The sequence below is a fragment of the Typopeltis vanoorti genome, chromosome 7, assembly GCF_054136105.1.
Source record: "Typopeltis vanoorti isolate ZY-2024b chromosome 7, IOZ_Tvanoo_1.0, whole genome shotgun sequence".
NCBI lineage: Eukaryota > Metazoa > Arthropoda > Arachnida > Uropygi > Thelyphonidae > Typopeltis > Typopeltis vanoorti.
Window position 1 is genome coordinate 121155569 of NC_143555.1, and position 25344 is coordinate 121180912.

The 25344-nt window shown below is 33.2% G+C and overlaps 1 protein-coding gene across 2 annotated transcripts in view; it reads left to right on the forward strand.

The window, feature by feature from the left end:
- arm (armadillo) overlaps positions 1-25344 on the forward strand; it is a 220813-nt gene that overhangs the window by 155113 nt on the left and 40356 nt on the right. For both annotated transcript variants that reach the window (XM_090396097.1, XM_090396098.1), the window contains exons 12-13: positions 17196-17318; positions 24031-24192. In XM_090396097.1, the coding sequence (XP_090252223.1) occupies positions 17196-17318; positions 24031-24192 (285 nt within the window). The remainder of the gene's footprint in view (positions 1-17195; positions 17319-24030; positions 24193-25344) is intronic.

Genomic DNA, 25344 nt, shown 5'->3' on the forward strand with positions numbered 1-25344 from the left:
TGCCATAAAGTCAGAAGTATAAAATTGTGTAGATTTTTACACTTTCAGGGAGCAGAAATTTCCCAAACTTAGTTGTTGTAAATATGGCATCCCATGTCATTGTGGGCAGCATTAAGATTCCCTGTTACTGGAACTAGGAAATAGGGCCCAGCCCAAATCATGAAAAACAACCCCAGACCACAATGCCAAACTTCACAGTTGTCACATTTGGGCAGATAGCATTCTGTATCTGCCAAACCTGGACTCATCCATTCACCTGCCAGATGGTGAAACGTGATTCATCACTCTAGATAACATATTTCCACTGCTCCAGGATCTAATGTCAGCGAGCTTTACACCACTCAGCCTGCTTTTGTTGCCCTTGCTGATGATAAGCTTGTGCATGGTCATAGCAACCCATGTACTTCAGCTCCTGATGAACAGCTGCTGTGCTACTGTTGCTTGCAGATGCATTTCAGAACTTGGTAGCAAATTTTTTGACCAAGGCATTTTTTTCATGCCACACGCTTCAGCTCTGTGATTTTCTCTGTGATTCAGCTCTTAGGCATTTCTACTTCTCAATAACATCACTAACAGTTGATCTTGGCAGCTACAGAAGAGCAGAAATTTCCAAAACAGTTGTTGAAAAGGTGGCATCCCATAATAGTGCTACTTTTGAAAGTTACTGAATTCTTCAATATAGCTTGTTAATGTTTGTCAATGAAGATTGCGAGATTGTGTGCTTTTCTGTATGAGCAATATCCACTACTACAAAAAGGAGTCTGGATATTCTTGTGGTCTTTACAAGTAGACTATAATGAGAGTCAACTGTACTGTACTATTGAATTAAATATGAAAGGGTTGGAAAACCAGACCTTCGACATTAAGTGCAAACTCTGAAGAAAACATTAATTGATTCAGCGAGGAAGATATGTTGTAAAATTATTTGCAAGAATAGAAAAATCCAACATCATGGTAGACTTAAGAAGTTGAAAGAGACAATCCTTAAAAAGAAGAAATCGCATTGAAACTTCTTGGGAAGTCAGCATGTGCTCTGAGAGAATACAGTGGGGGGGAAAAAAATCTAAGAAATCTAATCTGTGTGTAAAATCAGCAAAAGTTGCTGACTTTACAAAACAAAAACTGTAGGAAGCCTTTGGTAAGAATATAAATATCGCCAAGATGGCAAAATGTTTAGTCTGTTGAAAAAGTTTCGAAATCGAGGCAAGAATACTATAGAAGAAATCAGAGAGGACTCAGATAACATAAAAACCAAAGATAAAGATATTTCTGGATGTTTAGAATGATTAATATTGGAAGCCTTTGGAGCAGATAATATTCAACCAGAATTGCTATAGTTATCTAACTGTAAAAAGAAAAATAAGTTTCTCCAGTGCTGAAAATACTTCAGGTGCAAACTTTGTTTATTTACACTTGGATAAAGGATTAAACCGAGTGTATAATTTCTTGGTATCTTTAATTTATAGTATAACCAAATAAAAAAAACTTCCATCGAGCAATGCATAGATTATATTTACAATAAAATTCTTTTGGATTGCCTTTACCCTTCACAGCAATTTCTTGAAGTAATCTAATTCAGCTTTCTGCACAATACTTAACTTTTCTGGCCTGTGCTTTATATATTTCATAACACTTCTCACTCACATTCTTACGATATTCCTTTGATATCATCTTTTTATGGATCTCATGCTTAATAAGATTGCATATCCGTTTCACTCCTACCCATTTGTTTTTCGAACTCAATGGACAGATTCTGCCTCATTTAAGCACATGCATGGCTTGATATATTTCCAATTCAGTTACTAATACCATGGGACCAAACATAGTATTTGCCTGAGTTTTTCCATAATTACCAGCTGTGTAGTTCAGCATGTGACCTGTCCTAATTGGAACATCTATATAGTTAGCTGATAATTGAAGTCATATTCTTAACTGAGACCTCTTCTGATGCTATGATCATATCTAATACACTTTGACCTTACTTCTTTCACATAGTGCTTGAGTAAGTTGTCTTGCAACAGCTTATCGATAAATCCTCCTTCATTCTTATGAGATTTTTTTCTATCCAATCAGTACTTGGATAATTTAACTCACTCATAGTGATTATTTGCTTAGTGAGCTGAAGCGTGGGGCATGAAAAAAATGCCTTGGTCAAAAAATTTGCTACCAAGTTCTGAAATGCATCTGCAAGCAACAGTAGCACAGCAGCTGTTCATCAGGAGCTGAAGAACGTGAGTTGCTATGACCATGCACAAGCCTATTATCATCAAGGGCAACAAAAGCATCAGACTGATTGGTGTAAAGCTTGCTGTCATTAGATCCTGGAGCAGTGGAAATATGTTATCTAGAATATTCCTAGCATATTTTCAGTGGCCATGACAGGCCACTGAGAATATGCATTGCTCTGTGTAATTTTCATTCACATCATATAATTGTGGCATTTTAACAGACATCTGTAAAAGTTAAATAGATATCTTTTAAACAGATATATTTCTATGATTTTCAAACTATTTTTCTTAAGTACAATATTTTACTGTTCTTTCTCTATTGAAAAGTCTTGATAAAGTTTCTTGCATCCCAGATAGCATTTGACAGGTCTTTCTAACCAAAGGACTCTGTACTGATTGAGTTACACAGACTCTGTATAGAGGCATTTGTAAGACGTGTATATTTAAATTGTAAATCAGCAGTAGAATTGAAGGAAGTATAGTTTTGAAAGATGGTTTGATGTAAAATTAGGTGGTAGATAAGGTTTTCATAAGCAGTATTAGGTTTCTAAGAAGCCAAGTCACTTGGCCATGACAGGCCACTGATGAGATAGAATATGCATTGCTCTGTATAATTTTCATTTACATCATATAATTGTGGCATTTTAACAGACATCTGTAAAATTTAAATAGATATCCTTTAAACAGATATATTTCTATGATTTCCAAACTATTTTTCTTAAATATAATATTCTACTGTTCTTCCTCTGTATGGATCACATTATGAAGAAAAGTGGCATTAACCTGATATAAACATTTTATATTAATCATAGTTCTTTACTTCATGCAGAGTATGAGTCTTTTGAGAATCCTTAACTAAATTGAATAACTTTATACACATTTTATCACAAAAATCAGTAGTAATAAGACAAAATATGCAGGTATATGGAAAATAACAACTGAATCCTAAATGGAAAACCATTCGAAGAAATAAAATATTTCAGCTTTATCATCATCATCATCATCATACGTATCAAGGATTTAGACCTAGTATGGCCTGTTCCGGCCTTAGAAGTCATCGTTGAATCGTTTAAGAGGACGTCCTGGTTTTCTTTTTCCTAATGGCTTGTACTTAAAGGCTTGTTTTGGTAATCTTTCTGTTTTCATTCTTTGAACGTGTTCCATCCATTTATATTTATATTTTTTAATTTTTTCAATTACTGGTTCTTGGTTTAATTCTTTCATAATATCTTCGTTTCTTTTGTGGTCAAATAGGGTATACTTTGCAGTTTTTCTCATAAACTTCATTTCTGCTGCTGTTAATCTTTGTCTTTTTGTTTTATTGTCCAGATTTGGCTTCCATACATTAAGACCGGTAGGGCTAATGTATTGTATACTTTTAGTCTGGTTTGTTTTTGAACTAGGTTTGGTTTAAATATAGCGTTAATTACACCTGTTATTTTTAAATATTTTGCAATTTTTATGTTTATATCTTTTTCATTTTCATAAGTGATCATACATCCTAGGTAGTTAAATGAATTCACCTGTTCTAAGATCTTGTTATCTAATACTATTTTAGTTCTTGCTGGATCTTGTCCTTTAAAGGCCATAGTTTTTGATTTTTCCGTTGATATTATCATACCATAATCTTTGGATATCTCATTTAGATTTAAAATAGCTTTCTGTAAGTTATCTTCAGAATTTTTAATTATTATTTGGTCGTCTGCAAAGAGGAGAGTGTTTAAGTTAACTGTAGGTGAAAGTTTAATTCCTTGATGTAAATTTTTACTCTATTTTATTTTTATTTCATTTAAGTAGATATTAAAAAGAGCTGCTGAGAGGGGACATCCCTGTCGGACCCCTTGGTTTATCTCTCTTGTATATGATAGCTCGTGATTTAATCTTATTTATATTTGATTATTTTCATATATACTTGTGACAGCTTTTAGGATATTATTTGGTATTTGTCTTTCTTTTAATATGTTAAATAATATGTTTCTTTTAACTTTGTCAAATGCTTTTTCAAAGTCAATAAATGCAATATGTGTTTCTAAATTATATTCTCTTCTTTTCTCTATTATTAATTTTAGGCAGAAGGCTGGATCTATACATGATCGTCCTTTTCTAAATCCATTTTGTACCTCTAGAATAAAGTTTTCGGAATATTTCATTAGTTTGTTATTTAAGATTCTGCTATATATTTTGTAACATGAATTTAGTATACTGATACCTCTATAGTTTTTAGGGTCATCTCTATTACCTTTTTTAAAGATAGGAATCACAATTGCTTTTTTCCATTCTATTGGGGGGATACCAGTTGAGTAAATTTTATTTAAAAATAATAAGAGTCTTCCTTTGAATCTTGTTCCTGCGTATTTATATAGTTCTGAACCTAGCTTATCTTCTCCAGGTGATTTTTCGTTTCTTGTTTCTTTCAGGCTGATTTCTAATTCTTCTTCAGTTATTTCCTTTTCATTTTCGTTAATTGTTTGCCAGTTGTCTTTTTTAAAATATTTGTCTGTCCACATTTCTGTGTAGTAATTTAGAAATTCTTCTAATTTCAATTCAGTGTTTAATTTTATGTTTTCTTTGGTATCTGCATTTAGGTGTTTCAAAATCTTATATACATTGGGTCTTATTTTATATAAATCATGTTCTAAATTAGAAACAAATTTATTCCATGATTCTCTATGTCTTTTTCTGACTTCTCTTTTAGCTATGGCTCTTATTCTTTTATATTCTATTTGATCTTCTAATCTTTTACTGCTTAACCATTTGTGATAGGCTTCTTTTTTCTTTTTGATTATTTCTTTGATTGTATCATCCCAGATCTTCAGTTTTTTTCTTTTATTGAATTTTTTGGTCTTTCCTAAGCTTTCATTTGCTGCTGCATTTAGTATCGTTTTTATATTAAGCCATTCTATTTCTATTTCTTCATTTTGTTTTATTTTATCTAGATACTGGTTAATTCTTTGTTCATATAGCCATTGTACATTTGTGTCATTCAATAGTCTAGTTTTATAAACAAATGTTTCAATTTTTCTTTCTGTTCTTGTTACTTGTAGCCATTTAGGTGGTAATCTTAATTTTATTTTAACAAGGAAGTGGTCACTGCTTATTTCATATCCTCTGTGAACTCTAACATCTAGTGAAAATTTTGATGTCTTTTCATTTAATATGAAGTAATCTAATATTGATTTCCATCCTCTTGCTGCCCAAGTATATTTATGTATGTCTTTATGTTTATAGAAGGAATTCATTATTTTTAGGTTATTATAAACTACAAAGTCAATCAATTTTTTACCATTTCTGTTTAGAGTGTGTTCTCCATGTATTCCTATATTATTATTAATTTTTGTGTTTCCAATTCTTGCATTTAAGTCTCCTGCTAAAATTATGTAATCATTTTTATTTATTTTATTATATATGTTTTGTAGCTGATTATAAAAATCAATATTATCCTGTTCTCTTCCTTCTTCTGGGGCATATAAACCAATTATTGTTAAATAGCCTCTATCTATTTTTATTCTAGCTTCTATTATTCTTTCATTCCATAATTTATAATGTTTTAACTGTTTTGAAAGGGAGTTATGAATCCAAATCATGACTCCTGCTTGTGCTCTTTGGTCTCTGTTGACTCCACTGTATATCACATTAAAATTTTCAGTTCTCATAGTTCCTTTTAATTTCTTTTTTGTTTCAGTGATTACTGCTATTTTAAAATTTCTTTCATTTAATAGCTGGTCTAATTCTATTTCTTTATAGAATTAGACCAGCTATTCCTCTTACATTCCAGTTTGCTATGTGTATTATATTTTGTCGTTTCCATTTTCATTTTCCCTTTCCCATAGATTCAATCCGATTATCTTTTTCTGTCAGCTTACAAGTATGGTTATGTTCTCCATGTCAGGGGACTAGCCTGACAATGGAATAGTTCAGTGGTAGGGCTGCTACCTTAAGGCTTCTGAACTTGCCTTCTTCCGAATTTAAACCCATAGGAAGGAATATGGTATATTGAAGGGGAAAGGGTGGATTATAGAAGAAATATAGTAAGGTTTATAGAGAGGACATAGTTGTAATGCCAGAAATGAAAAGACCCCATGGCCCTCGAGTACTCTAATAGCACAAGGGTCATAAAGTAAGAAGAGTTGGCTGATAAGGCCTTATAGGAAAGATTAAAGTAAGTGGATCTTCCTCAAAGTAGAAGAAGGAGAGGATAGATCCAGCTAGGGGTCCATGGGAGTGTCGCTTCCCTTACAATCAAGATGATTGCCCCTTATGGCCCTGTTGGTCCACGAGTCCTTATTCAGTATATTCGGACCACCCCACCATATATATATGTATACACACACACACGCATCTACACACACACATGGTGGGCTATCCGCCACCCAGGGGACGTGCTCTCTAGGGGTTACAGGGTCCCCTTCAGCTTTATAGATATAATTATTTTTATTTTATTTATTTTTATTTTTAATATGTTAAGTCCATACACAAGAGGGCGGTTGATCAACCTATAGTACATTAGTACTGTATATGAGTAGTGGGTTGGGAAAGGAGGAACTTGTTTACGTTTGATTTAAACAACTATATATTGTATTTCTTGGGAAACATATCGGGGGGGGGTTTCCACAATACAGGTAGAAGGGATGAAGGAGGAGGAAAAGAAATTGTTCTGAGGGTTTCAAGGTGCACTATGAAGGGATGTTGAGCAGTAACTGCACATGTTCCAACGAGCTTAGTACTTAGCCGGGGAATTATTGATGCTATTTCAGATGAATATTTCCCATAGAAATATTTATCATCATCATCAAATTCCTGACATGTACCCTCAAGCGGTGTACATGATATGATAGTATGTCATGAAAAATTTACCTCATTACTAACTTCCTATCTACAATTTTCCTCCAAATCAGTCTGTTACTTGTCAAGACTCCAACATTATCAGATCTTATATTTCTATCGTCTAAGGCACTTTGTACCGTATCAATCCACCTATATCTTGGTCTTCCTCTGGGTCGTTTTCCTGCCAACCTGGCAGAGAACACTTGTTTTGCTAATCTTTCCTCGCTCATTCTGTTCAAGTGACCATACCACCTGAGATTAGCTCTGCTGATGCATTCCTGGATGCTAACAATGTCAAGCTCTTTCCTAATATCCTCATTTTTAATATGATATTGCCATTGATGCCATCTGTTCATGCCTCTAATCTTTCTTAGGACTCTCATATCTGTGGTTTACTTCTGACCCAGCTCACAGATCCATAAGTTAAAACTGGTTTGAACACTGTCTTGTATACAGGTAATTTAATCCGACTAATTTCTCTCTTATTCCATATGAATTTATTCAATTGACTTCCTACAATACCAGCTTTGTTGATTCTGTTGTCTATTTCCATATTTATTTTACCATCTTCACTAACAATTGTGCCTAAGTAGCTGAAATGTTTTACTTCTTCCATAGGTTCCCTGTTCAAAACACAGTTGACATTTTCAACGATTCTACCTATTTTCATTGTCTTTGTCTTGTTATTGCTGACCTTCATACCATATCTATTACAACAGTTATTCAATTTAGTCAGGGAATCTTGCAAACTTGTAGCGGATTTATTTAGAAGTATAACATCGTATGCATAAAGCAAAGAGCTGACATTAACATCTCCAATTCTGATAATATGTTTAATACCACTTTCCTTCATAATGTGATCATATAGATAATGAATAACAGAGGGGATAATGTACATCCTTGTCTCACACCAGAATTAACATTAAACCATCTTCCTGTACTTCCTTCAGTTCTAACTGCTGACTTACAACTCAAATAAAGACTAAGTATTGCTTGATATAATGCCCCATTGACACCATATAACTGTAGTGTATTGAATAGCTTCTCTCTTGGCACCTTGTCGTATGCCTTTTCCAGATCAACAAAACTTAAATACAGATCTTTGTTATGTTCCCTTGCTTTCTCAACTAATTGTCGTAAAGTGAAGATCTGAACCTGATAGCCTCTATTTGGCCTGAATCCAGCTTGTTCTTCACCAAGCTTTTCTTCCACAATTCTTCTCAACTGTTTCTCAAGTATACTGGCATAAATTCTCTGTAATTCTCACATTCAGTTTTATTTCACTTTTTATATATGGGTACAATTAGAGCTCTACTCCAATCATCAGGAATTCATCCTTCTGTCTAGGCTTTCTGAACTATACAGTGCAGCCACTGTAAGACTTTTATACTCATACTTCAGCATTTCTGGTCGAATATCATCTACTCCTGCTGCCTTTCCACATTCCAAGCATTTGATGGCCTTTTTCTACTTCAGGTATGAATATGTATTCCTGATTGCATACCTGGTCATTGTTTTTTATCACTGTGCTGTCATCACTGCTAGTTTCATTTAGCAATATTTTGAAGTAATTACTCAATACTTCAAGGATATCTTTTTCTCCTGTTTCCATGTCACCTTTATCATCTCTAACTCCTTTTACAGCATCTTTCCTCCGTTTCTAAGCTTCTTCAACAATCTCCAGAATATCTTACCATCTTCTTGATATTTATTTTCTATGTTCTTGCCAAAGTCCTCCCATGACTTTTGTTTAGCTAGTTTTACATTTACACAGTGTTTAGATTTCTTACATTTGTCTCCATATTCTCTAAGAGCACAAGTTGACTTATTTGCCAGGAACTTTTGATATGCTTTCTTCTTTTCCTTCACTGCTTCTTTAACTTCCTGTGTCCACCATGGAGTTCTGATTTTTCTATCCATGCAGACATCCTCACCACATGCCTCTCTGGCTGAATCAATCAGGGTTTTCTTCATGGTTTGCCACTGAATCTCCAAGGTTTGGTTCTTGTTCTCAAACTCTTTCATTTTTTCTTCAATAATCTTTGTGTATTTTAGTCTACAGTTCACATCTGAGAGCTGCTCAACTTTTATTCGCTTTAAAACTTTCTTACATGTCATTCTTTTCAATTTTGTCCTGCTCAAGACTAAATAGTGATCGCTTGCAATTTCAAATCCTCTGTACACTCTGGTGTCCTGCACCAGGGAGGAAACATCAATATCAACAATAACATAGTCAATGAGACTTTTCTTATTCCTTGCCTCTTCTCTCATGGTGTTAGTAATAACTAGTCCATGTCCTGAGCAAAAATCCAACAGGTATTTGCCATTATTATTACCTTTGCTCTTTTCTCCAAATTTTCCCAAAACATTTTTGTATGTCTGGCAATCACTTCCTACTCTGTTATTTAGGACCAACTTTTCCTTTTTCATTGTCAGTAGCTTCCTTTAGAGCCTCAAAAAATTCCTCCACTTCTACCTTAGTAGAACATTCTGTGGGACCATAGGCACAAATGATTCTCATTCTCCAATTCCCCATTCTGATATTTGCCCACATCATTCTACTTGACACTGCGTGCCATTAAAGAAGATGAGCCTCGTGTTTAGTGTTGAATACTTGGCTACTCCTTCTTTTCCTTGCTTGTCATTGCCTGAATATAACATTTTGTATTTATTGCCCAGAAAAATCTCGCCGGTTTTTGTCTTTTTTTGTTTCAGTCACCTCTATTATGTTGATCTGGTACTTATCTAATTCCTCAGCTAGCTCCATTTCTTTGCCATTCAGGTTTCTTATGTTGATAGTACCGATCTTTAACTCTGGTGATGTTGAGTTGGGGTTTATTTTCAGATTTGTTTTAGTAGCTGACTTTTTGCTGTTCGCCCTGTTCCCTGGCGAAAATAACGGGGGCCTTATTTAACCAGGCGACGCCCCAGCTGGCATGAAATTTTGTCATGTTGTACCATCATTTTGTATATTGGTTTAAGCCAATAAGAATACAATTTGGTTGGCTAAATCCCAAATTGCCAGCCCATCCTCGTTTGTTCAGTATCCAGGTAGATACCCAACAGGGTGCACCACAAGAAGGTGAGGATTGGACATTGGGTTAGAAGTCCTGGTCAGTTCTCCGCATTCCTTTAAAGGCTATGTGGAGTCTCCTCTCAGTTATACAGCTTTATTTATAGAATACACAAATTAGAGAAACCTAATGTCTGTGCAAAAGTGTGGAGTGAGTTGGTACGAGATGGTTCATTAATAAGTCTAATTGCTCTCCTCTGTATTCAGTCAAGCATTTTGAGGGAGCTTTTAGTTGACCATTCCAAATGTGAGAGCGATATTCAAATATTAGCAACAGTTGCAAATTAAATATGCACAGATAAAAGGATAAGCCCAGCTAGCATGGTGGGGAGTCAGTTGTGAATGAATTTGTATAGAACAGTGATGGCGAACCTTTTTACCCAGGTGTGTGTCCAACATCTTTTTTTTTTTTTTTAAATATTGACGTTGTTGATGTGGCACTTGCATACATGCATTATAAATTTAACTACTTAATCATAAATGGTGGCTTATACATATCATATTAGGCTATTTATTTAATAGGAAATTGATATACAATCTATGAATTCATATTATACAATTAATTTAATAAACTGAAATTATTGAAATAAGTTTTTTCATCAGAATACCAATATTTTTCAACATCCAAGGTGTGTCACCTGAAACCCTAAGTGTGTCAGTGCTGACACGCGTGTCATAGGTTCGCCATCACTGGTATAGAATAAGAGAGAAATTAATCAAACACTAAATGAGCTGTACAATACATTGTTTTAATTTATGGACCCGAGAGGTGGATTAGAAATAAAATGGTTGATCAAAGACTAGAGATTACAGATATAAGAATTCTGAAAAAAATTAGGGAAGTGAACAGAGGTTATTGGCAGAACCATATTAAAAACTAAAGATATTAAAAGCTGGAATTTGACATTATTAGCATATGTGTGTGGGTATAGCTAATCTAAGATAATATGGCCACTTAAACAAAATGGGAACAGAAGGTTAAACATATCCATTGCTTGATGGCAGGAAAAATTCCCAGAGGAACACCAAGATTTGTAAGATTTGATCTGTTTAAAAGTACCTCAGAAGACCAAAATATAAAAGACGACAGTATTGAAATACTAAAGAATAGCAAAAGACTAAATTGGTGGAAAACTGTTGATAGGGAGTACTGATGTAAACTTAACTGTGCAGTGCTGTCATAGAATCCAGTACATCCTTTGAGGGTTCATTATCATAATGTTAAGAATTTATGATGATGAGTATTACTGGTATTATATTGTGCAAAATAATTATTTGAATACCATCAGGATCAAATTCCAGATATGTACACTTATGGATAGTGGGGAGCTATGGAAATTTTAACAAAGGGCTCACATCGTTGAGCAAAAAAAAAAAAAAAAGCCGTGTTTCACACACAAAAACTTTTATTAGTACAGCTTGTGTACAAATGCCAATCAAAAAGTATGAGATGACAATCAACCTGTTAAGGCTATCATTTTCAAACAAATATTTCATGATCTCTAAACATGAAATATTTGCACAATTATCTGTGTTAATTTATCTTACATAAAGAAACATTTTTAACTATCAAAATATAATAAGAATAAAATCTTTTATAATCGCACATATGCAATAGTCTGCATTTTTTATAAACAAAATAAATTTGTTTTGTTTGCGATAGACCTTTTCATGACAAACAATCTATAAATATCTAAATAAATATTGAAATAAATATATTTATTTCAATAAATATATTGAAATTCGTTATATTTCTCTTTTGTTTTTATACTTCAAGTGATAATCATGGTTTTACCATGGGATTGGCTACCAGAAGGGAGAAAGGTAAAGATAGCGCATGTGCTTATTTTATTTTCCAACTTGGGCGCATTCGTTATAGAGGAGTTGAAACAATAACTCCAAATAATCTATACACTGCTGAATAGACTAATTTTTGTTAGGTTACCGTATGAGTTTGTCGATTAATATATTTCAAAAAATTATGTTTTTTTTTTTTTTAAATAAAAAAGTAAACAAGAAGAAAAGGGGGATCACAAATTTTAGAAAAATTTAACAAAGGACTCATGCAAGCCCCTTATAGCTCACCACTGCTTATGGGTGGGAAGACAGGATACTATGATGGCATTACATGATTAAGTTTGCATTATTATTAGCTATTTTATAAATAATTTGCTTAATCTGTTATTTGTCAATTCTTCAATATGGTCACACCTAATATTTTGAACAACTAATACTTCGACAATATATATTATATTTGTGTTTTTCCACACCTAAAAACATTCATACCACGTGTATTTTTGATTTCTTTCCAATATCTAAAATTAAATTTTTAAATGGATATTAGTTCTCCCAAATCTTAATTTAAATCTTATTTATTACAACATCCATATTGTTTGTCTTATAAATAAGCAAGATGTCTTATAAATAGCCAAGAATTGTAATGCAAAAAAAAAAAAAAAGTTTAGAGTACAAAATATACAAATCTAATTATTTACATAAAATTTATTTTAAAAGATTTCATAAGAGATATCTCTCTCTTATACACACGCACACACAAATTTAAGTTGGATTTCAGAAATTTAAAAAAAAAAATTATATATGCATGTTAAGATCTAACAAAACAAAGAACTAAAACTTGCCGGTCTGGTTGTCCGAGTGGTTAGCATATCTGCTCTCCAGCCAAAAGGCTGCAGATTCGAATCCTGCCATGGGCATAGCTGTTTGTGATTGTCTGTGGAAGTACTAGTGGTGGACGGTAGATGGTATACTTGCGGTTAGTTGTAGTTGGTGGAATGAGTGAGAGACAGAGTTGTAGAGTAAATGCCCTCCCTCGATGAGTCTTTGGACTCCCTGGAGTTGTCGTATAATAATAAAAATATATTTGCTAGAATTAACAACCTTGGATTTCTGATAGTCATTTCCAAAATTAGAGCTATCTTACTCTGATTTAAAGTTAACTTTCTTCCCAAATAATTGTCTTTCCTTAAATTGAAAGTAAGAAATATTCTTGTTCTACCTCAACAGACTTGAGTGTAAACATCTTCTCATTAAAATTTTTCCTTCAGAAAATAATTGGAAAAAAGCACTTAGAAGAAGCTCTGTTAGCTTGACATTTCTAAATGATCTTTCATCTAATGAAATCAAGTTTTTGAATACTTTCTGGTGTTCTATAATGCACAATAGTGTGAAGAACACTGATTAGCAGAAAACACACCTTTCTGTCTTGAAACAAATAACAATTTTTATCTTCATTCTGATCGATTGACTGGAACAAACTCAGGATGAAGAAACCATGGCCGACCAAATTGCTAAAGGAATTTACTTTTACCAAACTGTACTACTCTTTATGCTTTTTAAACAATATTAGAGACCTCCTAAATTTTTATCTTCTGCTGGTCCCATTTGAAAGAATGATATATATACAGCTAGTTCTCGCTTTATGAATTTTTTGGATAAGAATTTTTATTTTAACTTGTGATCAGCAAAGGTGATTAGGGGTGTGTACGAGGAATTACGCAGTATGTAATGACATAATGCTCAGTTAGGACGAGCCTCAGTCACTCAGGATCCTTGGCAATGCGAGTGTGTTATCTGTAGTTTTCTTCAATTACAACTGATTTTTTTATCTTTTTAACTATAACCCTTTCGCTTTTACAACAATGTCAAAAAGAGAAAACCAGAAAATGTGCAAACAAAACAAAGAAAAGCAATTATGCTAGAGAAAAATTATGAAATTATTACCAGCCTTCAAGCAGATAGCACTATTAAAGCTCTTTCTGAGAAATTTTCTCTTGCTGCTTCTTCAGTTTGCACCATTTTAAAGAAAATTTTCAAAAGAAGTAAAAAATGCGCAATCTATGCAGTCTATGTGATTGTGTAATAAAGAAATAGGCAGTATAATTCCTTGTGGAAAAAACTGTTAACTGCTTGGATAAGTGACCAAACTCAAAGATTAAATATGCCTAAGAAACTTGTCTGACCTCTATAAAAAGTGAACTGGTTGGCATAACATTAAAGTACAAGGTGAAGCTACAAGCGCCAATATTGAGGGTGCAAAATCTTATCCAGAAAAATTAGAAGAAATAATTAAAGAAGGAAATTACTTGCCATCAGAGATTTTTAATGTCAATGAGATGGGCCTTTTTTCGGAAATGGATACCTGCAAGAACTTACATCGCAAAAGAAGAATCCTCGGTGCCAGGTTTTAAAGCATCAAAAGATCACATCAGTCTACTGTTAGGAGGAAATGCTGCTGGTGATTGCAAGTTAAAAACCTTATTTGTGCATCAATCAGATAATTCAAGAAGCTTAAAAGGAATTAATAAAAAAACTCTCCCAGAAATATGGAAGGCAAATAAGAAGGCGTGGCTCACAGGTTCCCTATTCGAAGATTGGCTTATGCATCACTTTGTTCCTGAAGTGAAACTTTATTGTGAGAAAAAACAAATTCCATTTAAAGTGCTTCTGATAATTGACAGTGTATCTAGGCATCCCCTATATTAGTAGCTTACATTTGCCCTAATGTAAAAATAGTCTTTTTACCTCCAAATACAACTTCTCCTTTACAACCAATGGATCAGGGAGTGATTGTGATGTTTAAAGCACATTATCTCAAAGAGACTTTTGAAATGTTAATAGAAGCAACTGATAAAGATGGAAACTTTTCTATCAAAGAGTTTTGGAAGAGATTTAGAAGAGGATCAACATTTTAGATTCAATTCAGGTAATGCAGAGCACCTGGCATAAAGTTTCTGAAAAAAAAACTGTGAAAGGAGTATGGCATAAATTTTGTCGTGAGTTTAATGATAATTTCGAAGGCTTTGATGAAGACCCAACAAAAATTGTGAATTCTGAAACTCAAGCAATCTTAGGTATGGCTAACCAGTTGCAAATGGAAGTTTCAGAAGGTGATGTTAATGAGCTGCTTCAATCTCACACTTATGGAACTCTCACCCAGTGATCTCTTTGAATTAGAGGAACAAGAAAGAAACGAAGAAGAAAAAGACCAAATATGAAGCTCCAAATCGATTTTTCACTTTAAAAGGCCTAGAAGAAGCATTTAATCTTCTCGAAAAAGTTCAAGCAATCTTTGAATTACAACATTCAGACTTTGAATGATTTAGTAAATTTTCCCACAAAATGAATAATGCTTATGTTTGCTATCGAGCTATTTTTAAATGAAACAAAGTAAAAGTCAATGAAGCAGATGACACTTGAGGCCTTCTTTGAAAAAACAGATGCACCGAAGCCTCCTAATATATTTCCTACTACCCCAACAGCTGCTGATTCACCCGGTGATATAAAAATGAGCTTTTTTTTTTTTTTTTTTCCAAAGAATCTTTTTTTAATTTAAAATTTTTCTTATGTTACTTTTTAAATATGTAAATCTTTGGCCAGTAAAGTATTTTCTTATCATTTAATATTTAATAGAAAGGGGGATGGTAAATCCCTTTATGTTTTTATAGCCGGGTACGAAACTCGGATCGAAATCCATAGAGTTTCATGCCGAAAAAACTATCGGCGAGCCCAAGTGTAAATGATCTGTACTACCCAAGTGATCATTTACACTTGGGCTTGCCAATAGTTTTTTTGGCATGAAACTCGATGGATTTCGATCCGAGTTTCCTACCCGGCTATAAAAACATAAAGGGATTTACCATCACCTTTCTATTAACATATTCGCCGGTAAAATGGCCTTTCGGCTTATTAAAATACATTTAATATTTATTTTATATATTCCTTCTTATGAACATAACTCTCACTTATAGCATTATTTCTAAGGCAAATAAACTTCTGATTTACGAATGGTCACCAGGAACCAATTAATTTGTATAGGCAGGAACTCCCTGTATGTAAAATTTATATATTTGGACAATATTGCCCGAGGAAAATGTATGATATTTTTATTGTTTTTACTTTATCTATAATGGATATAGATATATTTACCTTTTCACTCCTAAGTCTGAGTTATCTCAAACCAAGGTCTTTTCAACTAAAGTACATCATTGCTGTAGAAACTTGCATAAAAGTTCTTTGATAGGTTAGACAAATACGTAACCAGAGGTTACGTATTTGTCTATCATGAAAAACATTCATATACTAAAGCTATGATTCTCAAACTTTTCCCATTAAAGATGCTTGTGTTTTAATCCTCAGGCTTTTCTAATGTTAGCAGTTGGTCAGTAGTATACAAAGTACACTTATATATTTTCTTCATAATGTCCACAATCACACAGTCATTAAAATACAGCTCTTTCTAAAATAATTCAATGTATATCTGTTCCATTTAACCGTAGATGACATACATATACTTAATAATTCTTGACTCGGAGAATTCCCCCCCCCCCCCACACTACTACATACAGACAGTGGAATATTAATAGAAAACTATTATCTTTTCTTCACATATTTATTAACATTATCAATAATTTCAACCATTGATCTAATGGTTATGTCAAAATCAGAATATAAAAGTCACCAGGTTTAGAAGTTAACTAATATTGTACCAGGAATGCTAATTCTGAGCAGCAGTTTTATGTATGCTAAGTTAGCATTTTACATTGATACTCATCAAACAATTTGGATATAATTAAACTACTTGATTTTTGGATTTAAAAAAAAAAATCTAAATTCTCATACTTAACTCTCAGATCTCTAGAATGAGTTTGTGGATTACACTTTTAAAAGGGATTGTGCTAAAGAATCCTGTTGTAGCAGCACTAACTGATTAAGTAAAGATACTTTTATAAAGCTCCCTATGAAATGTTGTCTGTAAACAGAACATATTTCCATTCTTTCATTCAAACTCCTTATGCTGTGTTTATCTACAATCTTCCAGTGAATGTGTTTGCCTGCTCTGGGATAAACAGTCCTTAAGTGTTTTAATAATGATTCATATAAGAGTATGGAGGCAGGTAGTTATTTTTTTGGGTAGATAAGTTGAAAATGTCACCTGTTTTAACTTTGATTAATTTAGTACTGTATTTCAGATATCTTCTTGTGTGTGCATGAACATGCATGCATGTGAGTGTATTTTATTTATTTATTTTTATTATTTATTTTTTTGTTAGGCAGTTATCGGTTTAATTCGTAACTTGGCCCTTTGTCCTGCAAATCATGCACCTTTGAGAGAACATGGGGCAATACCAAGGCTTGTGCAGTTGTTATTGAAAGCTTACCAGGATACTCAACGAGTAAGTTTTAATTTTATTATTTTATTAGATGAATTAATTAGTTGACCAAAAGTGAGAGCTAATTCTTTGAAAGAAAAGAGCTTAAAAAAACCTTATTTAGTTGGATAAGTGCATAAACTTATTTATAAAAAAAAAAAAAAAGAGATTAAAATTATCCATACAATATAAGTCAAAAGTCGAGTTTGCACTCAAAACTTCAAAAATGATAAATTATTGGAATGCAGCAGCTTAATGATAGCTTAAGTATAAGCTAGTTTATAAGCTAGCTCTGCTGGCTTATACTGTTTTAGATTTGTTGGTTTTTTCCCTAAGAGATCAGGTAGAAGGCTTAGATAAACATAGAAGCTTATAGTAGAAAATGTTGTCTACCATTTGAGAACTACTAAATGATGGAAATAGAAGCATGAAAAAGCATTAATAAATGGCATTTTAACAGACTCTTCAAAATTTTGTTTTTAAATAGTATGATAATTAAGCATCTTAAATTATACTTGCCATGATATTTTATTGTTCAGTCCTGTACTCAGATGTAAGCTAAATTTGTTTGTGAAGTCGGAAAGCCCATGGCCATATCTTCTGTAGAATTTCTTTAGTCAAACAAAATAGTCTGAGTAATAAGGAAAATTGGGTTTATTTGGTCTTGAGGAATAAAAATGCACCACTAATGAATAAGAACACAGACTAGTTTCATCACAGATTACTCATTGCGTCCTCAGGATAAAAAATATATAAATGTAAGGTTGACAAATACATGATGTAAATGAACAAGATAATTTATTCATTCAATAATGGCAGGAACTGTTGTAGTATGAACAATCAAAAATATGTGGAGACAGTGAAGTGTGGCACACATCATCTGTTTTCTAGCATTGTTTGGAGAAATTCCAAACAATGTGAAATAGAGAAGAAAGATCAGATTTAGCTTATCATTCTTCCCACATACCATTGCATTGATTGTAACAAGACCTCTGTGCCTTATCTTTTTTCAAAGAAATAGCCCGTGTTCATGGTGAACTGAAATAACCAAGAAACAAGGCTGAGATATTGGGAAGAAATTTGGTTTAGATTTTCAAACTGTCTTTAATAGGAATGTTTGTGAATAAGGAGGAGCTCACTAGAGTGAATGCTAAATTTTAAATGATCCTTTTTGAGTGTGTTTAATGCTTTGGCAGCCAAGGAATTTATAAAAAAAAATAGGGGTCAGCACATCTGGAAATTTTACCAGCTTAGTTAAAAATGCTGATTATAACCCTCAGCAATCACTTGAAAAACACCATAGGTAACTTCTCCTCTGCTACCTTAAAGCAGAAGCCATTAGTGCCCTCAGTCACAGCTATAACTATTCTGTGTTTCTTAGGAATATACCTACTAGTGAAGAAGAGGCAATGTTTTTTTAATTGAGGCAAAACTTTTCAAAAGCAACCTCTGCAGTAAAGAATTTAAGACTGCTAGAATTAAAAAAAAAAAAAAAAAAAGGTTAAAAAGCAGATTAGGATAATGCTTTGAAATCTTAAAATCCCTTGTTAAAGGATCAGTCCACTTGCCATCATACTCTGATACTGTGAACATTCATATCGAAAGTATTCATTGGCTCTTCGAAAATATAATCTCTTAGCCTGTAGAAGTCACAGATAAATCAAAGGCTTACAATTTGATACCCCCACACTGATATGGACTACCTTATAATTTACAAACATGATGTGCCATTGCACCCAGTTGTGGATGGTATTGGTTCACCCACCTATAAATTATCCAGACACTTGGCCAGAGTGCCTTCTCAGAATACTGGCTTCACACATAAAGAACTCTGCCTGTTTTAAGTCCAGTACAGACATTCCTCCTCCTTGTTCACTAATATATCACTCTTAAAACACTTTTGACTTACTCCATGCTGAATTTCATCCCTATATCTCAGTTTTCTTTCAGTTTACCATGGACTCAGGGTATATCATTTGGCAAGGGGCATTCTACAAACAATGGTGCAGAAATAAGCTCTCTATTCCCCCCCCCCCCTCAAATACAACTAAACTTTATTCCTGCACAAGCTTACTGTTTGACTATATGAATAATGTGTTCTTCATTTTGCTGCTTGATCAAGAAACACTGAATGCCTTTGTAATATATCTGAACAACCAGCAATCCCAGGATTCATTTCTCTCTATATATAGAAAAAAAGAAAACAGGCTATGCATTCTACACCCGCCACAGAATCTGTTTGAAGAAGCACCTTGTTTCACAAAAGCAAATATAAGCATAAAAGACTGTTTCTTGAATCTTGAGCAACCTTAACCTGAATATTGGATGCATATTTTTGGAAATGCTTATTCTTAGATCATTGGTCCACTGGCCATGAAGGTCCATTCAAACCAACTAATTATGGTGGTAGGACTTACACATTGGTTATTCATAACAGTATTACTTAAGGAAATTAACAATGTATACTATATATTAACAATGCTTACTATATATATATATTTTTTTTTAAAATTTTTCTTTTTATATAGTGAAACATGTGGGGGTATTCATAACTAAAGACAAATAACACGTATGCCACAGTAAATAACTTTTTTATAATATAGGCATCCCTCGATTAACACAGTTAATTAATCCCTTGATGTTACCGCGTATATCAAAATCGCGTTAATCAAATATAATAATCAATGGTAAAAGTACAATTCGTCCATGATGAATTACTTTATTAATAATTCGTTTTATATGGTATTCTTTTAGGAAAGATAAAAAATGAATGCAAAGTAAATGTTTAATTAATACTTGTACCTACATTATTTACTGCAATTTTTTTTATCAAAAGAAGTTATCAAGAGTCATTTGAACAGTTTTAGTTTTTTTCTTATTTGCATGAATTCTACGATAACAAGCAAAATGACTCTCTAGACCTCGGCAAACAAGCAATAAAACATAAAGAAAAAACACTGCAAATATAATACATGATGGTACAAATTAAGTGGATATTGAATCCAACATTATTTCTTAGCCGAATATAGAAACTACAAGAGTTTCGTGCCGAATATATAGAAACTTAAAGTTTCGGCGGATGTAAGCATAAGCAACCTTATGGACAACTCGAGTAAAGGTGGAGTAAGCTCCAGATCATTTTCCTTAGTATTTTCCATTATGTAAAACACATCTCCTAGAGCAGCACTTCCCAAACTGACGGCCGCGGCCCCCTTGGGTGCCGTAGGTTTTTGTTGAGGGGGGGCCGTGAAATAATGAAAAAATTTTAAATGTTTTAAGACTAAGTTTTTTTTATCTTAAAAGAAACTTCTTTAATTTTTATTATTTCTTTTTTGTTAATTTTTTATATTTTAATGCTAAAAAATCACACATTGGTGTGGTTCACAAATTTTGCTTTCTGCATATTTCGGTGCTTAATGAATATTAGTAAATATATGCTTATTCATATAAGTTTCGTTTCAAAGCAGAAATCTAAGAATTGCAGTTTCAAATATTTCACCTGATAATTGACTTTTTGCATAGCAGTATTGAAACACATCCATCACATTAAATTGTTATTAAACTTCTTTTATGTTTTTAATTCTTTCTTTATTACTAATTGTTTTATGTTTCATGTGCTTGTACTGCAAATGTACAATAACAATATATCTATCTATATAAAAATATGAGATAATGTGGCATGTCAAATGTGTATGTAAGATGCTAAAAATGTAATATTCGCATTAGATTTTTGCAATATTCGTGTGTATGTTTTTTGTGTTGAATATAAATACAATAAATATTATAATAATATATGCCTATATTACGATTTTTTAAAGGGGGGGGGGGGGTTGAAATATTTTAATTTTTCCAAAGGGGGCCCTGACATCCAGAAGTTTGTCCTAGAGGACATGTATGATAAATAAGCCTTTGGCTCTCTATTTCAGTAATACATGATGGTTTATTTATTTTCAGTTACAATCTAGAAATTATTGAACAAAGAATAAAAAAAAACAAAAAACTAAACCATACTATACTGACATTGGAGGTCGCAGTATCTCTTGGATACCGTTTACTGTCAAATATCACAAACCTTTACATAATATGTGTTAAACCAAACTGACAGCAAAAAAAAAAACAGTGCGGAATATCACTCGTAACATATGAATGCACAGCTACTCATGACCTCCAAGCTATACACTGAATTGTGTAAGAATATTTATATTAAACATTTTGCATGTATCTTTCAGATCAGCTGCGAGCTCCACAGGGTTAAAGGCGTGTTAATCAAAACTCTTGCCGTGTATATCAAGGGATTGCTGCAATTAATTTCAGCGTGTTAAGCAAGGGATACCTGTATTTTGTGTTATGTATCATCATCAGTACAACTAACGAACGATAGGAATTGAATTCAAATAATAAAATAAACAGTAGTGCACATGCTTAAATTGGAATTTCTCTACGTATCTCTACATTTCTCTAAGTCACTCATTCATGGATTACATTAGTAGTTTGTAATCCACGAACAAGTGACGGTATACATAGAGAAATTCAATTTAAGCATGCACACTACTGTTTTGTTTTTTGAATTCAGTTCCTATTGTTGTTCATTAGTTGTACTGATGATGTCTTATGATACATGAGATGAAATATATTAAAAAGTTATTTACTGTGGCATACGTGTTATTCTTTAGTTAATGCTTACTTTTGTATCAGTGTACACTATATTAGAAAAAAAAACAAACTTTTTAATTATTATTTCCAGTATTTTGGCAAAGTTAAATTGCGATCATCAGGGAACAAGGAACAAACTGATAGCGCAGTATAGTGCATTCAGGGTAAGAATGACTGAAGCAGAGCAACAAACATAAGTCATCATCATCATCAAATGATATGTATCCTCAAGTGGTGTACAGGATACGATAGTACTACATGACAAATTTACATCATTACTGACTTCCTATTTACAATTTTCCTCCAAATCAATCTATTATCTGTCAAGACTCCAACATTGTCAGATCTTATATTTCTATTTTCTAAGGCACGTCTTGCCATATCAGTCCACCTATATCTTAGTCTTCCTCTGGGTCATTTTCCTGCCAAACTGGCAGAGAACACTTGTTCCCTGTTTGCATCAGGGAACCAAGACGAACAGCGCAAATTCAGCTACTGGGACAAATTCCTGAACACAACTCAACATCAGCATAGTTCAAGATTGGTACTATCAACATAAAAAGCATCAATGAAAAAGAAAGGGAACCCGCAGAAGAATTGTATAAGTACCAGATTGACACAATAGGCATAACTAAAACAAAGAAGACAAAAACAGACGATATCTTTCTAAACAACAAATACAAAATGTTATATTCAGGCAATAACAATCGGGGAAAAGAGGGAGTAGCTATAGTATTCAACACTAAATAGGATAATCTTGAATGGCAGGCAATATCAAGTAGAGTGTTGTGAGCAAATATCAAAATGGGAAATTGGACAATGAGACTTATTTGTACCCACCAAAGGGCTCTATCAAGGAAGAAATGGAGGAATTTTTTGAGGCATTAGAGAAGGCAACTGGTACAATGAAAAAAAAAAGGAAAAGTTGGTCAATGTTCGGAGATCTAAACAGAATGCAGGAAATGTTTTGAGAAAATTTGGAGAAAAAGCACAAGGCTAATAATAATGGTAAATGCCTGCTGGATTTCTGTTCAGGACATTAATTAGTTATTATTAACACCATGTTCCAACATAAAAATCTGCACAAATTCACATGGAGAGCAGATACAAGAAATAAGAAAAGTCTCATTGACTGTGTTATAGTTCATGTACTGTAGTAATGACTTACTAATACTAGGCACTAGTAAGTCATTGCTCAGTTATGTTTGCCTACATCACTATACTTGAAATTTTCTGTCATTCAATAAGATGGCTTTGTGTTTAGTATTAAATACTGTAGCCATTCCTTTCTTTCTCTGATCATTACTGCCTGAGTATACATCTTCTGGTTGTTATCTCACCACTTATGTTTTTGTTGTCTTTGTTTTAGTAACACCAATTTTGTCAACCTTGGTGCTTCTCTAATTCTTTGCCCATTCCACATCTTATGTTGATGATGCCTAACACTTGAATTCTGCTGATGTCTAGTTTCAGTTTGTTCTGGTAGCTGACTTTTAACTATTCATTTTAGTTCAGGGAACTATAATGAAAGCAGCAGGAGTTTTGTTTAACTAGGTGATGTCCATCAGCATTACATTTCATCTTGTTGTTCTATCATTGTCTTTTGGTTTTCAACTAATTGTCCTTGTTCATTCAGTATTCAAGTAGATGCCTTCTAATTGGGTGCATCCAAGAAACTGAGGATCGGCTCTCTGTGCTCTTTAAAAGGATAATTTGAGGTCTTTTGGTTATCTAGCTTTTGTCTTAAGCATCCCCCAAAATTGTTTTTTTAAAAAAAATAATAGTACAAATGAAGTGTGAATGGTTTCTTTCCCAGCTATTTAAAAGAAAGAACACTTTGGATAAGTATGTGATTGTGGAATTTTAATGGTAACATGCTAAAGATGAAAGAAAACACCATAAAATTAATCCCTTCTTATCACTAACTTGTAGTGTTTAATGTTAAATCTTATAACTTTGAAATATTGATTAATTTTTATTTATTGAAATTTTTTTGACTTATTAATTTGAATGGAGCTACTGAGATTTATGATTATGTAATCTGATTATATTATTCTTTCTTATATGCCTTTTAATTTTACAGAGGTCCAGTGTAGCATCAAATAACAGCCAGTTAGCTTATGTAGATGGTGTTAGAATGGAAGAAATTGTCGAAGGCACAGTTGGAGCACTTCATATACTAGCTAGAGAGGCACATAATAGAGCAATCATCCGAGGCTTAAATGTTATTCCAGTATTTGTTCAGGTTTGTATTTTTTGGGCTCTTCAACGTTTTCATTAATGTTATTGGCTAGACTTCAGGTCTCCATCAGCTTGTTTATTGTGACCTGAAGCCATGTTTACTCTCCAGAGTTTTTCAATTTATGTAATCCTTGCTTCACCAGTAGCACTACAGTGTATTCACACTATATAATGAAATGGTGCTCTGTGATGAATTATGGAAAAAAGACCTGGCCCATGTCCCACAGAATTACTTGCTATTGTTAGCACGAAAAGCTCAAAACCTTATTGATCTGCTTTTCAGCCAACAGGCTAGGGGGTTTGAATCCATAGCTTGTGATTGGGGGAATGTTGACATTCAAAAACATCCATGCCCACTGGGTTTGAACCAACCAACAAGTTGGTTTAAATTATATGTGTAGGGATGTTTATGATTGTCTTTAGGTGGGAGGTGGATTTCATTTTGTATTCAGACCATTATCCCACTTATTGGAGTCTTGAAAAGTTTCATGTTTGATCTCTAAAGCTCTGGACTGCAAGAAATAAATAAAAATACAAAATATAAATTAATAAAAAAAAATCCTTAGCCCACATGGTACTAAATAAAATAAAAAAAAAAAAAAACTTTTGTGTGCGATTGTCTGGAATTAATTAAATATGTATAACCTGTACCATTAAATTTGAAAATAAGCTGAAAATTTGAGTAGTCAGTAAACTTATAATTGGTGGCCTCCATTTACAAAGAGGGATTCTTGTGTAGAGGCTTAAGTGCTGTGAGGACATTATGTTGGAGGTTTAATGGATTTTTTACAACACTCAAAAAGAATTAAAATGGAATTTAATACTTCCTATATTTCGTCCTAGTCACTAGGACATCTACAGGGATTACAAAAACAGTTAATTTAACATGCACACAAAAACTTACAATACTAAGCCCAACCATTTGGGTGACACTAAAGTCCTATCTAGGTGGTTGGTTTTTGAGAGCTGCTGCTGCTTCTAAGAAAAGTCTCTCTTTCTTGAATTTGCTGTGGTGGAGCATGGTGGTTTTCTTCCATGATACTCTGTGGGTGGTGTCCAAAACATGGTCAGCCAAGCCTGAATGGCCATAGTTGTGTTTAACGATGTACGACTTGTGTTCCTCCAGGCGGATGGATGCTGATCTGCCTGTCTGTCC